This window comes from Chiloscyllium punctatum, chromosome 42, assembly GCF_047496795.1.
Source record: "Chiloscyllium punctatum isolate Juve2018m chromosome 42, sChiPun1.3, whole genome shotgun sequence".
In the NCBI taxonomy this organism is placed as follows: domain Eukaryota; kingdom Metazoa; phylum Chordata; class Chondrichthyes; order Orectolobiformes; family Hemiscylliidae; genus Chiloscyllium; species Chiloscyllium punctatum.
The window spans coordinates 8,565,796-8,580,982 of NC_092780.1; the positions used below are offsets into that span (position 1 = coordinate 8,565,796).

Genomic DNA, 15,187 nt, shown 5'->3' on the forward strand with positions numbered 1-15,187 from the left:
CAGAAGGAGATAAATATAATTCTTAAGGTGAAAAGGATTAAAGGGAGAAAGTGAGAACAGGAAACTGAGTTGGATGATCAGCCAGAATCCCGTTGAATGGCAGGGCAGACTCAAAGGGCAGAATGGTCTACTCCTGCTCCTATTTTCCGTGCTTCTATGTTTGTATGCCATGTTTTCTGAAAGAGAAGTCTCCAGCAATCATTATCAGCTCCACTCCCAGATACAACCAAACTACAGCAACTGGAAAACAGACTTTTAAAAATGCAAACCAAGCGCTAATCTTTACACTTTGAGTGATTACGAAATAGTGGCATTATTGTAAACCAGCATTGAACCTTGGTTGGACCATATATCTCAGTACTGTGTCCAGTTCTGATGATCATATTATAAAAAGTACATTGAATGGACCAGACCCAAACTCCATCAAAATATATTCAGAAGATAGTCTAGGCCCTAACTTTTTCTTATTTCAAAGGTAATTGTAAGGAGTCCAAAATGGCCCACCCATATGCTTTGATGATGACCCTTAGTTTTGAACTTAGACCTTTTATTTAATATTGTGAATATTAATCATCTACAGGATAAGGCTTCTCACAAGGGTCAGGGGCAAATCAACTCCCAGTAGTCAGTTGATCTTCCTCTGTTGATGCAGACTGTCTAATTTACTTTCTTACACTCACCCTTTACATGACAGAAAAGCACACAATCTGTAGACTGTCAGTCAATGTGGCATTTTATAAATTCCTACTTTGGAAATAAAACCAGTCTGACTCCAGGATGAGATACAAACAGACTTGAAACATGGCCTCACGTCTAAAATGCACTGTCTCACCTGAGGTGTCACCTTTATTCTTGTAAAACCTTAAGTTATCTTGGGACAGTGATTTGAAAGAAATACTGGGATTTACGTATTAATCAGTCGAAACCTGCACCTCCATTCTAACTGATAAAGATTAATTAAAGGCTTGTTCAATATATTTGCATAAGTTGTGCGATGCTTTGATCTTTTACTTATAAATTCTGTGTCCAATGTGTTCTCTCTCACCAGCTGCTTGAGGAAGGAGTAGGGGCTTGGAAAGCTTATGACCTTTAACCTGTGGTCCAACATATGACGATACATTGCTTTAAATGGAGCAAAACATCCCATAACACTTCATGGGACCTCTTGGCTTCTAAAATGAGTCATGTCTCCAAGGAGCAAAACCTTGGTCAAAGAGGTCGCTTATAAGCAGCACCTTAAAGGAGAAGAGAGAGAGGCAGATTAGGGATGAATGTGAGAGCTTAGAATTTAGTCAGCTGAAGGCACAGTTATCAATGGTATAGCAACTAACTTAGGGAACTAACTAACTAACTTACTAATTAACTAACTTAGGGAACCTACAAGGAACAATCATTGGAGGGGAACAGATATTGTAGAGGGATTCTGCTCACTTTGTTAACAGAGATCATAGATTTCTTTCAAACTGAATCTCAAATTCTCAAATTGAGACTTGACAGTACCTAGGTAAATAGTTACTCTTGATGGATGACCAACATAACCACAACACGAATCCATTCTTTAGCACGTTGTTCCATTGTATTATCTGGAGCCAAATACTTCATTCACTTGTGACAGAGCTACCCCTCCAGGTTCCACTAGTCAGCTGGGCTGGTGGTGAGCAGTGGAAGTTGACTAAATCTCCTGTCCTGGTATCTAAGATGCTGGAGATTGCTGCGAGTCAGGCAGCATTCATGCAGAGACAGCAAGCTAATGCTTCCAGTCTAGATGACGTCACATCAGCTCTGATGAAGAGTCATCTAGACTCAAAACGTTAGCTTGCTCTCTCTCCATGAATGCTACTTGACTCACTGTGATCTCCAACACTTTTTCTTTCAGTACAGATTCCAGCATCTGCAGTAACTTACTCCAAACTGGTATCTACTCCCTTAAGTTTATGTCATGCTCACTTTGGATATTATGTGAATGGCAATAGAGAGCTGAACTCTAACAGGTTGCCACTGGTATTGGAGTTATCCAGGTCAAAGAATCAGTGTCCTCTGTGGCTCAGGCAGTGACTCTTTCACCCGTGAGTCACAAAAGTTCATATCTTTCTCTGAGGCTACCCTTCCAAGCACTACTGCGGGAGCAGTAACCCATCAGGGATGCTGTCCTATGGGTGAGATGTTGAACTAAGGCTCTGGGTGGGTGAGTCATAGAGTCATAGAGGTGTACAGCATGGAAGCAGACCCTTCAGTCCAACTCATCTATGCTGACTAATCTAGTCCCACCTGCCAGTACCCAGCCCATTTGGATGAAAATAATTCCACAATATTATTTCAAAAAAAGAGCAGGGGAGTCTTTCCCTGCTGACTTGTTGATCTTTCAGTCAACATTACAATTAAAAAGTTACAGCCATTGTAACACTGCTGTTTGCTGGGACTTGCTGACTGATCATCATGTTTCCTCTCGTGCAACAGTGACTACCCTTCAAAAGGCACTTAATTGGTTGCAAAGTGCATTGAGATGAAAGGCTATATAAATGCAAGGCTTCCTTTTTTTCAATCAGTGAGCCATGCCTGATTCAGCCTGCAATGCTGGTGAGACCGAGACTAAAACCTCATTAGAGAACCCGGAAGATTATAGCTCCCATTGGATGAGTTTTATATTTAGAGTTTAAGCATCAGGATCATTGAAAATGCCAGTGTTCTTTTCATTAAGCTTCTGAGTGCTATAACAGAAGAATAATGACCCACTTGCAAATGTATTAAAATTCAAAATTAGAAGCAACTACTTCCCCAGGGTCCTTTTCATATGAAGCTTTTTAATTCTATAATGGTATATTCTGTCACAGCAGAAAGTCATATAGGCTGTCGATCTTTAGAACAACACTAGCTTCCAGACAAATTGGTTTGAAACATGATGACTGGTGCTTCTAGCTTTTGCAATACAGAAAAAAAGAGTGATGTCAGCATTTTGAAGGAGCTGTCTCCCTTGATTCATACCTCTTTGAAATTTTCAAATATTTATCCACTAACATTTTAAAAAGTAATTGTTGAATTTACTTCTGTCATTGTGGCTGGTGGAACAATCTTTCAACCACTGGTATTCACAGAAAGTTCTCTTAACCTCACCCTTTGAACTTTTGTTTTATTAACTTGTGGGACATGGGCGTCAGTGGTTGGGCCAACATTTAATGTCCATCTCTAACTGCCCTTGAGAAGGTGGTGGTGAGCTATAGGTAAACCCAATAATTCCAGGAGTTTGGCCCAGTGAGAGTGAAGGAACAGTGATATATTTCCAAGTCAAAAGAGGTTTGGAGGAGAACTTGCAGATGTTTATGTTCCCATGTATTTGCTGACTTGTTCATTTAGATGGAAGTGGTCATGGGTTTGGAAGGTGATACCTAAGGATCCTTGTTGAATTTCTGCAGTGCATCTTGTAGATAGTACACACTGCTGCTACTAAACATTGGCAGTAGAGTGACTGAATATTTGCAGATCTGGTACCAGTCAAGTAGGTTGCTTTGTCTTGGATGGTGTCAAGCTGGGAGCTAGGGGTGGCATAGTGGTTAACACTGCTGCCTCGATTAGATTAGATTACTTACAGTGTGGAAACAGGCCCTTCGGCCCAACAAGTCCACACTGACCCTCCAAAGAGCAGCCCACCCAGAACCATTCCCCTACATTTACCCCTTCACCTAACACTACAGGCAATTTTACATGGCCAATTCACATATCCTACACATTTTTGGATTGCAGGAGGAAACTGGAGCACCTGGAGGAAACCCGCACAGCCACGGGGAGAATGTGCAAACTCCACACAGAGAGTCACCTGAGGCTGGAATTAAACCCGGGTCTCTGGCGCTGTGAGGCAGCAGTGCTAACCACTGTGCCACCGTGCAGGGACCAGGTTCAATTCCCACCTCAGGCAACTGTCTGTGTGGAGTTTACACATTCTCCCCGTGTCTGTGTGGGTTTCCTCCGGGTGCTCTGGTTTCCTCCCACAATCCAAAGGTGTGCAGGTCAGGTGAATTGGCCATGTAAAATTGCCCGTGGTGTTAGGTGCAGGGGTAAATGTAGGGGAATGGTTCTGGGTGGGCTGCTCTTTGGTGGGTCAGTGTGGACTTGTTGGGCCGAAGGGCCTGTTTCCACACTGTAGGGAATCTAATCTGAAATTTTGTTTTGCTGTTTACATTAAGACATGTCTACAGTGTCCTATATGGAGTGTTGTTTGATTTTGTGAGATAAACATGTTTTATTTTATTATAGAATATTTGAAGCCTCCTGTGAATGTGTTTCAGTGTCGAACCACCACAGTAAACAACTGCAAAAGTTATACTTATGATCTATCAATCCAGATTTCACTCTGGGATTGGACTTGTCCAGTATTACCATCAACTAGAACCGGAACAAAAACACAGGGTGCCCAGTAGTTTGGGCAGTATTGAGCTGACTGGATCAAACTTGTTGTTGCACATTTTGTTCACTTGGTAACACAGCTGTGTAAAGTTGAAAAGCTTGTTGCTCAGCCCTTAGCAAACTGGCTTGCAATTGAAAGGCATTCGTGATAGAGAGGGTGAGAAATTCATCGATACTTGACGCGCCTACCCCCATACTAATCCTGAGTATGGGAGAAGACCATAAGACCAGAAGGTATTGGAGTAAAATTAGGCCATTCAGTCCATTGGGTCTACTCCACCATTCGATTATGGCTGATATGTTTCTCAACCCCATTCTCCTGCCTTCTCCCCGTAACTCCTTACCAATCAAGTGCCTAACTCTGTTTTAAATGCACTCAATGAGCATTCTACCTGGATGTATCACTACCTGGTATGGCAACTGTACCATTCAAGATCGGAGATGGTTACAGAGAGTGGTGAACTCAGCCCGGACAATCACAAAGGCCAACCTCCCATCTATAGGATCCATCTACCAGGCCCGCTGTCAAGGAAAGGCCACCAACATTCTCAAAGATCCATCCCACCCTGGTAGTGTTTTTCTACAACCTCTACCATCGAGCGCAACAGTTTCGACCCTACTGTTGTTAGATTACTGAATGGACTCACAAACTCTTAACATTTGCCTGTACCTGTTTTTTGCTTTTGCTGCTGTTTATCTATTATTTACTATCTCTGCTACTTAACTGTGATCTGCCTGTATTGCTCACAAGACAAAGCTTTTCACTGTGCCTTGGTACACGTGACAATAAATTCAATTCAATTCAATTCAACTCAATTCAACTCAAGTGAATTCAATGACTTGACCTCCACAGCCCTCTGCAGCAGTGAGTTCTACAGATTTCCCACCCTCTGGCTGAAGAAATTCCTCCTCAGTTCTAAGAGTTCTTCTCTTCACTCTGAAGCTGTGCCCTTGGATTCTTGTGGAAATATCTTCTCCATGCCCACTCTATCCAGGCTTCTCAGTGTTCTGTAAGTTCCAAACAGATTTCCCCCATATCTTACAAAACTTCGTTGAATACAGAACCAGAGTCCTCAACTGCTCCTCATGTGACAAGCCCTTAATTCTTGTAAACCTCCTTTGGACCCCCTTCAAGGCCAGCAGATTCTTCCCTAGATATAGGGCCCAAAATTGCTCACAATATTCAAAATGCAATCTGACCAGAGCCTTATACAGCCTCAGGAGTACCTTACTGCTCTTGTATTCTTGACATCTCAAAATGAATGCTAACTGCATTTGTCTTTCTCACTGCCAACTAAACCTGCATGTTAACCTTAAGTGAATCCTGAATCATGGTCACTGGACCAAGCATTAGGATCTTTGCACCCTGCACCATTCAAAAAGATTGGAATCATATCCCAACCCCATTCAAACATCTTGGCTCCTTATCTTCTACCGTCTTTGAAAAGAAAAAAAGTACCGATTTCAGATTTACAAGAATCAATTGAGGTGTAATCTACTCTTGTCATTGGAGATAGATCCAGGCTTGTATGTTTGTCAAGAGTGCAGCTGTCTTGGAGAGTTATAGGACTCTGTTTCAGGTTACTGAAACAGTGAAGGCTTTGGACCAACCTATAAGGAATTTTACACTTTGGGAAATCAGTGAATGGGACTTGACGCAAGTTAGGACATGGGCAGCAGAAGTAAAATACTGGGGACCTTGAAAATCTGAAATTGAAGCAGAAAATAACCCTCTGTAGTTTTGCTGGTGTTCTGAGCTCTAGCAAAATATCACTGGCTTTAAACAGTAATTATGTCTGAAAATGCTGGAAATACTTAGCAGATTTGGTAGCACCTCTCAAGAGACAGGTGCTACCAAATCTGCTGAGTATTCCCAGCATTTTCTGTTATGAGACACTATAAACCTTTGAGCCTGTTGTGTCATCCAACAAGATGGTGGTTTACATTCTGTCTCAACTTCACCCTCCCACCTTCTCACAGAGGGATTCAAAAAGCCCATTAATCCCAATCCTAAGTATACTGAATGATGGAGCATCTGCAACTCTCTGGGTCAGAAACTATTTTAACTTATTGGCTTATTCATGGGTTTTTGGCACCAACCAGGTTGCTGTGAGTCTGGAGTCACATGTAGGCCAGACCAACTAAGGATGGCAAATTTCCATCCCAGATGGGTTTTTACAACAATCCACAAATTGTCACCATCAGACCAGCCTTTTAATTCCAGATTTTTATTGAATTCAAATTTCATCATCTGCCATGGTGGGATTTGAACCAACGTCACCAAAATATTAGCCTGTAGCTCTGCATTACAAACACAGGGACCATCACTGCCACCCCAGGTTCACAACCATCTGCATGGCAATATTACTTTCCATTCCATTATAGAAACGAGGTAGAAAGTTACACAATATTGATGGAAATATGCATGGCAAGGTGAACCTTTAAAAAAAAGTCACATAAATTTTAATTCATCAGTTTCAAAGCAGACTCTTGGTTCACCAGTCTGTCGTAGAGCTTTTATGGGTTTCATGTGCTATTGGATTAGACAGTGAAGAGGCGTTTAGCTTACTTGAATTTAAAATTGTGCCTCATTTCAAAGGTGATTTTATATCCTGACAGGAATCAGTAATTTAGTGTCTCCACTCCTTCTGCATTGCCTACTAAATCCTCACCTTCCTGTCTTGACTTACATTACTGGGACTGTCATATTCCATCTCAAAATGTCAAGCTCTGGGTGATGAGCAGTAATTTATTCCTGATTGTAATTACAAAAACATTGGACCTGACTGGAATTTTACTCGTGCATTTAAGGAACAGACCTTGGAAAAGCTTATGGAATGATTGCCACTTCCTATAACATATTCTGCGAATATTTAAATGCCCTTGCTGCTATTTTGGAGACTATTCCTCATGCATGGCCTGGATACTGAGAGTCAATAAACTATCTAGCCATGGAGAATAGGTCTGATGAGTCTTTGTCATTAGCTGATGTCCAGTTTGAAGTCGATGGCAAAGCAATTTCATCACCAAAAATGGGAAAAAGCTGTGAGTAAGGTTTTTGAATGACTTGAGATATTGGTGGCACAGAGTCATGGAGATCTACAGGACAGAAAGAGGCTCTTTGGCCAGTCTGGTTTAAAACAACCACCTAAACTATTCTAATCCTACTTCCATAGGTCTATAGTCTTGTATGCCTTGGTATAACAAGTGCACATCTAAATACTCCTCAAATGTTATGAGTGCTTCAGATTTTATCAAACTTACAGGCCGTGAGTCCCCGATTCCCGCCACCCCCTGAGTGAAAAACATTTTCCTCACATTTCCTCTAAATTTCCTGCTTCTTAAATCTATGTCCCTTGGTCTCTGATCCCTCCACCAAGGGGAAAAAAATTCCTTCAGTCTACCCTGTCTATGCCTCCCTCATTGATATATCTCAATCAAGTCCCCTCTCAATGTCCTCTGCTTTAAGTCTCAGTAATAATGTCAGCTGACTGGTGATGCAGAGGTGCAAGCTAAAACTGTGGAGGAAGATTTCAGTTCCCACGATGGCAACTTGAGGAATTTAAATTTGCTTAATAAATTTAGAATATAAAGCTAATCTCAGTGATGATGATAATGCCTATTATCACTGCCAGTTGAAATAAAAACTAACTGGTTCACTAATGTCTTTTAGAACATAAAACATAGAGCATTACAGCACAGTCAGGCCCTTCAGCCCTTGATGTTGTGCCGAATTGTGAAACTGATCTGAAGCCCATCTACCCACACTATTCCATTATCATCCGTATATTTATCCAATGACCATTTAAATGCTATTAAAGCTGGCGAGTCTACTATTGTTGCAGGCAGGACATTCCACGCCCTTAGTACTCTCTAAGCAAAGAATCTACCTCTGACATCTGTCCTATATCCATTATCCCTCAATTTAAAGCTATGTCCCCTTGTGCTAGCCATCACCATCTGAGGTACAAGGCTCTCACTGTCCACCTTATCTGATCCTCTGATCATCTTGTATGTCTCTATTAAGTCACTCTTAACCTTCTCTTTAATGAAAACAGCCTCAAGTCCCTCAGCCTTTCCTCACAAGACCTTCCCTCCACACCTGGCAACATCCTGGTAAATCTCCTCTACATCCTTTCCAAAGATTCCATGTAAAGGGAATGAAACCTGCTGTCCTTACCTGTTTTGGCCTACAGGTGACCCCAGATGTGGTTGACTCTTGATTACCCTCTGATATGACTGAGCAAACCACACATTTCAAGGAGAATTAGAGATGTACAACAAATACTGGCCTAGCCACAACAGAGTAAAGGAATTAGTCCTCTAGCTGCCAGGAGTTGATTCTGAGATGTTTATCCATTCCATTTTAATAGGCAACATGAAAAAGATTGCAGCTCACCTCAATAAAAAATAAGGCAGCAGGAGACAGGGGGTGACTGCTAATGTAGATGATGCCCAGAATAATGACAGCGATGACAATGACTGCCAGGACAATGCCCACTACCACACCGGTGTGCAGAGGACCTTTCTTATCCGAGGGACTGTCATCTGTGATACCTGCAAGCAAACACAGGGAATGGGGGGAGACAAATAAATAATTAACTGAAGGGTCATATGTTAAGATTCAACTATTCTGACAACACAGGATTCACATTAAATATTTAAACAATTACAACAGCGACTGCACTTCAAAGACAATGCATCAGCGGCTGAGCTCTCTGGGATGTCATGAGGTTGTCAATGCATTTTTCTTTTGTTTTATTTTGAAAATGGCTCATTATATGTCTGAATAAATACACAGCATGTTGCACTCAATCGACCCTCTACACTGAAACCACAAGTCTGATTGGTTTCAGTGAAGGAGGTGTAGGGGGTTATTTGATATTAGTCCTTCAAAACCACAGCATCGATTTAAGAGGGAAATCAGGAGGGCAAAAAAGGGGACATGAGGGGCATGGATAGGATAAATAGATAACGTTTTTTCCCTAGGGTGGGGGAGTCCAGAACTAGAGGGCATAGATTTAGGGTGAGAGGGAAAAGATATAAAAGAGACCTAAGGGGTAACTTTTTCACACAGAGGGTGGTGCATGTATGGAATGAGCTGCCAGGGGAAGTGGTGGAGGCTGGTACAATTGCAACATTTAAAAGGCATTTGGATGGGTATATGAATAGGAAGAGTTTGGAGGGATATGGGCCGGGTGCTGATTGGTGGGATGAGATTGGTCGGCATGGACAGGTTGGACCCAAGGGTCTGTTTCCATGCTGTACTCCTCAATGGCTCTATGATTTACTTCTCTGGTTTCCTGGCGTCAATCACACTTTCTGACTGATCGGGTTTGGTTATTTTGTTGCCCTCTCCACTACATTGAACGAAAGTCAAATGTGGGCATACAAACTGGCTTTCAGTTCGGGGGAAATCACACATGGCGCTGGAATCACATAATTGCTATGGCACAGCAGGAGGCCATTTGGCCCATCATGGCCAAATCAGCTCTATTGTCAAGTGCCAATCTTTTTCTTAATACCCTTTCCATGCACACCCTTTCAATCCAAATAATTATCCAATACCCTTAGTGCTTCAATTGAATCTGCCTCCCCCATATTTCCAGGCAGTGCACTCCAGACCCTATCTACTCACTGTTTGAAAAAAACATATCTTACAACATCCTTGTTTCATTTGCAGCTCACTTTAAACCCATGCCCCCATGTTCATATTTCCTTTATGAGCAGTAAAAGCTTTTTCTGATTTACTGTATCCAATCTGCTCATGATTTCGAAAACCTCCATCAGATTCAAAGTTTGGGAGAAGATTTGTAGCTCGGGTGCTCGTTGTTGTGGTTCTGTTCGCCGAGCTGGGAATTTGTCTTGCAAACGTTTCGTCCCCTGTCTAGGTGACATCCAAGCACCGAGGATGTCACCTAGACAGGGGACGAAACGTTTGCAAGACAAATTCCCAGCTCGGCGAACAGAACCACAACAACCTCCACCAGATCTCCTCTCAATATTCTTCCTTCCAAGAAGAACAGTCCCAACTTCTTCAATCTATCCTCATCGCTGAAGTTTCTCATTCCTGAAATTATTCATGTGAATCATTTCTGCACACACTCTCTCTCTTTCCAAACCTTCATATCGTTCCCTCAGTCTGACACACACAATAGTCCAGCTGTGGTCCAACAAGTACCTTGAACATGTTCAATCTCAACTCTCTGCTCTTGTGCTCTATGTCCCTAATAATAAAGCCAAGGACATTGTACAATTTATTAACTGCTCTCTCCATCTGTCTTGCCACCTTCAATGATCTGTGCACCTATACACTCAAGTCCTATTGCTCCTGAACCCCCTCCTGGAACCTGGTTAATGTACAGTTCTGTGTGGGGAGTTTGTCAGTACTGACTTGGGAGGCCAGAGCTCACTGGAGTGAGTGAGGGGGTCTGTTGGGTAAGGGGGCAGTGGACAGTGGAAAAGCAGGTTCTGACCAGTGATGGATAGCAGTGGCTCAGTCTGGGTGGGTGCCAGATGAGGGGGGGTTCAAAGAGTGTGGTGTTGGAAAAGCACAGCCGGTCAGGCAGAATCAGAAGAATTGGGCTGCACGGTGGCACAGTGGTTAGCACTGCTGCCTCACAGCATCAGAGACCCGGTTCAATTCCTACCTCAGGCAACTGTCTGTGTGGAGTTTGCACATTCTCCCCGTGTCTGTGTGGGTTTCTTCTGGGTGCTCTGGTTTCCTCCCACAGTCCAAAAATGTGCTGGTTAGGTGAATTGGCCATGTTAAATTGCCCCTAGTGTTAGGCATAGGGGAATGGGTCTGGATGGGTTGCTCTTCAGAGGGTCGGTGTGGACTTGTTGGGCCGAAGGGCCTGTTTCCACACTGTATATAATCTAATCATAAGCTCTTCGTGAGGGTGACTGAGTTCCTGGTCACTGTCTCCCAGACCCAGTTCCCACGGGCAGCAAGTTTGCCCTCTGCAGCATGCTGACAGGTTGCCTTTGAACATAATCATTGGCCAGTTGACTGGGTGAATGCTTCCCTTCTATCCTGTTTCATTTGACAATTTCACTAAATTCTTCTTTTCCATTCTTGACTGTCTTCAAGCTCTGCTCTCCTGATGGACATGAAAAGTATCATTTGGGGATCTGTAAGATCCCCCTTTTGATGCACCTCATTTTAAGAGCAACTTACCTTTTTTGTTACTCATTCTAACACTCCAGGTTTTTCTTAAGAGCTGTTAGTGCTTTCTTATTTGCACACTCATTGGACTATGCAAGGACAGATTAGTGACAAGATCACTGATCAGTGACATTCCTCTCAATACATTTATGCCTCTGTGATTAGCTGCAGCCTTTGAATGGCAAGATTTCATCTCCTACCCAATCTCTTACCCAGTTCACCTATTGATACACCACAGATTGATCAGCACTTCACATCCAGGTGTCAAATTCTAAACAAGATTCGAAACAAGGCCTCACACCTAAAATGCATTGGCTGACCGGAGATGACTTGGAGAAAGTGAGGTCTGCAGATCCTGGAGATCAGAGTCGAGAGTGTGGTGCTGGAAAAGCACAGCTGGTCAAGCAGCAGCTGAGGAGCAGGAGAATCGACATTTCAAGCATAACCCCTTCATCAGGAATGTGAAGGGCTTATGCTTGAAACATTGATTCTCCTGCTCCTCAGCTGCTGCTTGACCAGCTGTGCTTTTCCAGCACCACACTCTCGACTCCGATCTCCAGGATCTGCAGACCTCACTTTCTCCAAGCTGACCTGAGATGTCACCTCTCGTATACACTGATAAAACCTTTAGTTAAATCGAGATGGTGACTTGAAAGAAATTTTGGGGTTTGTATTTTAATCAATTGAAATCTGCCCCTCCTTTCTAACTGATCAAAGAGTTAATCGGAGGGAGTCAGCTATTTTAGGCTTGTTCAATACATTTGCATCAGTTGTATGACCCTTTGATCTTTTACTCATAAATTCTGTGAGTGGTGCCTCCTCTCACTACACCAGTGGAGGAGCAATGCTCTGAAAGCTAGTGTTTTCAAATAAACCTGTTGAACTATAACGTGATTTATGATCTTGTCCAACCAGTCCAACACTGGCATCACAGATGGCAAATAGATCAGGAAGAATCTGAGGGTGCGTCCATATCCTGTAGGGCTCATAGTTGTTGGTACTACAGAAGGTACCAGATCACCTCATCAGCCAGGAAGTCACCAAGAAGATAACAGAGTGCCAAGCCAATCTTTACATATACAAGAAGATGTGACTTTGGAAGACCATAAGAGTTTTAATTCATACTGGGGATATGTTGATCTGAGAAGACAGACATTTATCCCCCTATCCCTGGTTAACCTGAAAACTGAGTGTTTCACCTGGGGTTCCGTGCAGGGACAAAGTGAATCAATCACATTCTAGCTAAATCATAAGTGTTAGACTCTCGTTATGCATCTGTCCCCCGAGTCCAGGGCCTATTTTAGACATGCAGCTGCCTGTCAGATATGTATGTAACAGATGGAGTATTAATGTCTGTTTAGCAGACATTGTTGAACAGGAATGCTGGATTCAAATGAATAGTGCTGGGAATCTCAGGATTCTACTCTCAAGTTTCAAGTAATATCCTTTGTGTTGTCAAACTTCATGATTCGCAAAACTAAATCAAGCCTTCACATAAAATAATGGCATTCTAAAACATCTGTGACCTTTAAGAATTGATTGAATCTTTCATGACACCACGATACAATTGGACTGAATCCTCCCTCTCACTGGGTCCGTTTATAACAGATTTTACAAGCCAAGGTCAGGGCACTTTAATCATTGAGCTGATACATCCTGACCTTCGTTTGGCCATTAAAAATTCCAGAAGAGTTCCAAGAGGGATCTTTAGCTGATGTACTCATTGAAGTAAATTGCAACGTTTCATATCTGGCTGTAATCTGTATCCAATATGCCACACTATTATTTAGTTTATTTGAGATCCATGTTTATGGCTTGAGCTTTGAACCTTAAGGTCCATTTCTCTGATGGATTCTCTGCAACACCGTGTCCTGCGTTTCTGGATGGATGGCACTTAATTATGATCTCTAAGACCCTTCAGAACTTGAGGTCTTCTGCTGCCCAGATTCTGGATCACACCAAAAGCAGTTCAACCCTCAGCACCATGCTTGGCGGCTAAGGGCAAACAAGACCTGGATTTTAAACATTGCACTTTGGTTTTCAAGTCTCTCTATGGCTTTCTATCTCTGTAACTTCCTCCAACCATAAAATATCGATACATAACCAATGTTGCCCTATTGAGTGTTCCCCATTTTAATTCCTTCACAATTGTCAGTCATGCCTTCAGCTAGCAGGACCATAAGGTTCTGGAATTCCATCCCCAAACATCTACTTTACCATCTTTCTTTCTTCATTTATGATGCCCCATGTTGTGTTACAGCACATGGTCAGTGCATATTCACATAAGAAATAGGAGCAAAAGTAATCCCTTTAGCCTTTCAATACCTGCCCTGCCCATTCAAAAAATTCATGGTTGATCCGCCCAGGCCTCAAATCCTCTTCCCTGCCAGCTCCCCACAGCCGATACTTCAAAAATCTGTCTACCTCCTCATAGAATCCCTACAATGTGCAAGCAGGTCATTCAGCCCATTGAGTGTGCACCAACCCTCCGAAGAGCATCCCACCCAGATCCACCCTTGTAACCCTGAATTTCCCATGGCAGATCCACTTAGCCTTCACATCCCTGGATACTATAGGCAATTTAGCATGGCCAATCCACCTAACCTGCACATCTTCGGACTGTGGGAGGAAACCAGAGCAGCCGAAGGAAACCCATACAGACACACGGAGAATATGCAAACTCCACACAGATAGACACCTGAGTTAAAAATCTGCATTGATGTGGGTTTGGAGTTTTAGGTAGGCCATGTTTGAGGACAGAACAAGCAGAGGAACTGGTACATTTCCAGAGGGTGTGTGACAAAGGGCTATATAAAAAGGTTATTGCACAAGGTAAGAACTCAAGGTATTCAGATAAGGTAATCACATGGATTAACAATTGGTTAACACACAGAAAACCGACACTGGGTTTTTTTCAAGTTGGAAAGTAATAACTAGTGGAGTCCCACAAGGACCAGTCCTAGGCTTCAATTAATTACCAACTATATTAATTACTTGGAGTAAGGGGCAGAACATAATGTATTCAAATTTTCTAATGACACAAAAATAAGTTGGAGGACATGCTCTGATGAGGACATCAACAATCTGTAAGGGTATACCTGCATCCAGGTAAGGACAACACCTTCCTTCTTTAAAGGACATAATTGAACCAGATGGGTTTTGTCAACAGGAAATGGCTGAACAGCTTCAGGGCAGAAGAGATGACCTGGGGGGATGCAGTGAGAGAGGGACTCACTGAGATCCTTGTAGAGGGAGGAGGAGGGCTTCTTCAAGGTAGGCATCCTTGCAAGAGGAGCCGCAGTAGCTTAAGATCAACTAGGAGAAAGTGAGGACTGCAGATGCTGGAGACCAGAGTTGAAAGGTGTGGTGCTGGAAAAGCGCAGCAGGCCAGGCAGCATCTGAGGAGCAGGAGAATTGACTTTTCGGGCATAAGCCCTTCTTCAGGAATGAGGCTGGTGTGCCAAGTGGGCTGAGATAAAAGGTGGGGGGGGTGAATTTGGGGGAGGGGTGCTGGGAATACAATAGGTGGAAGCGGTGAGGGTGAGGGTGATAGTCCGGAGAGAGGGTGGGGGCGGAGAGGTCGGGAAGAAAATTGCAGGTCAAAAGGGCGGTGCTGAGTCC

General features: G+C 43.0%; 1 protein-coding gene across 1 annotated transcript in view; it reads right to left on the reverse strand.

Annotated features, from left to right (window-relative positions):
* LOC140465709 (plexin domain-containing protein 1-like) overlaps positions 1 to 15,187 on the reverse strand; it is a 274,629-nt gene that overhangs the window by 16,638 nt on the left and 242,804 nt on the right. Inside the window, exon 13 of the mRNA XM_072561360.1 lies at positions 8,798 to 8,955. Within this exon, the coding sequence (XP_072417461.1) occupies positions 8,798 to 8,955 (158 nt within the window). The remainder of the gene's footprint in view (positions 1 to 8,797; positions 8,956 to 15,187) is intronic.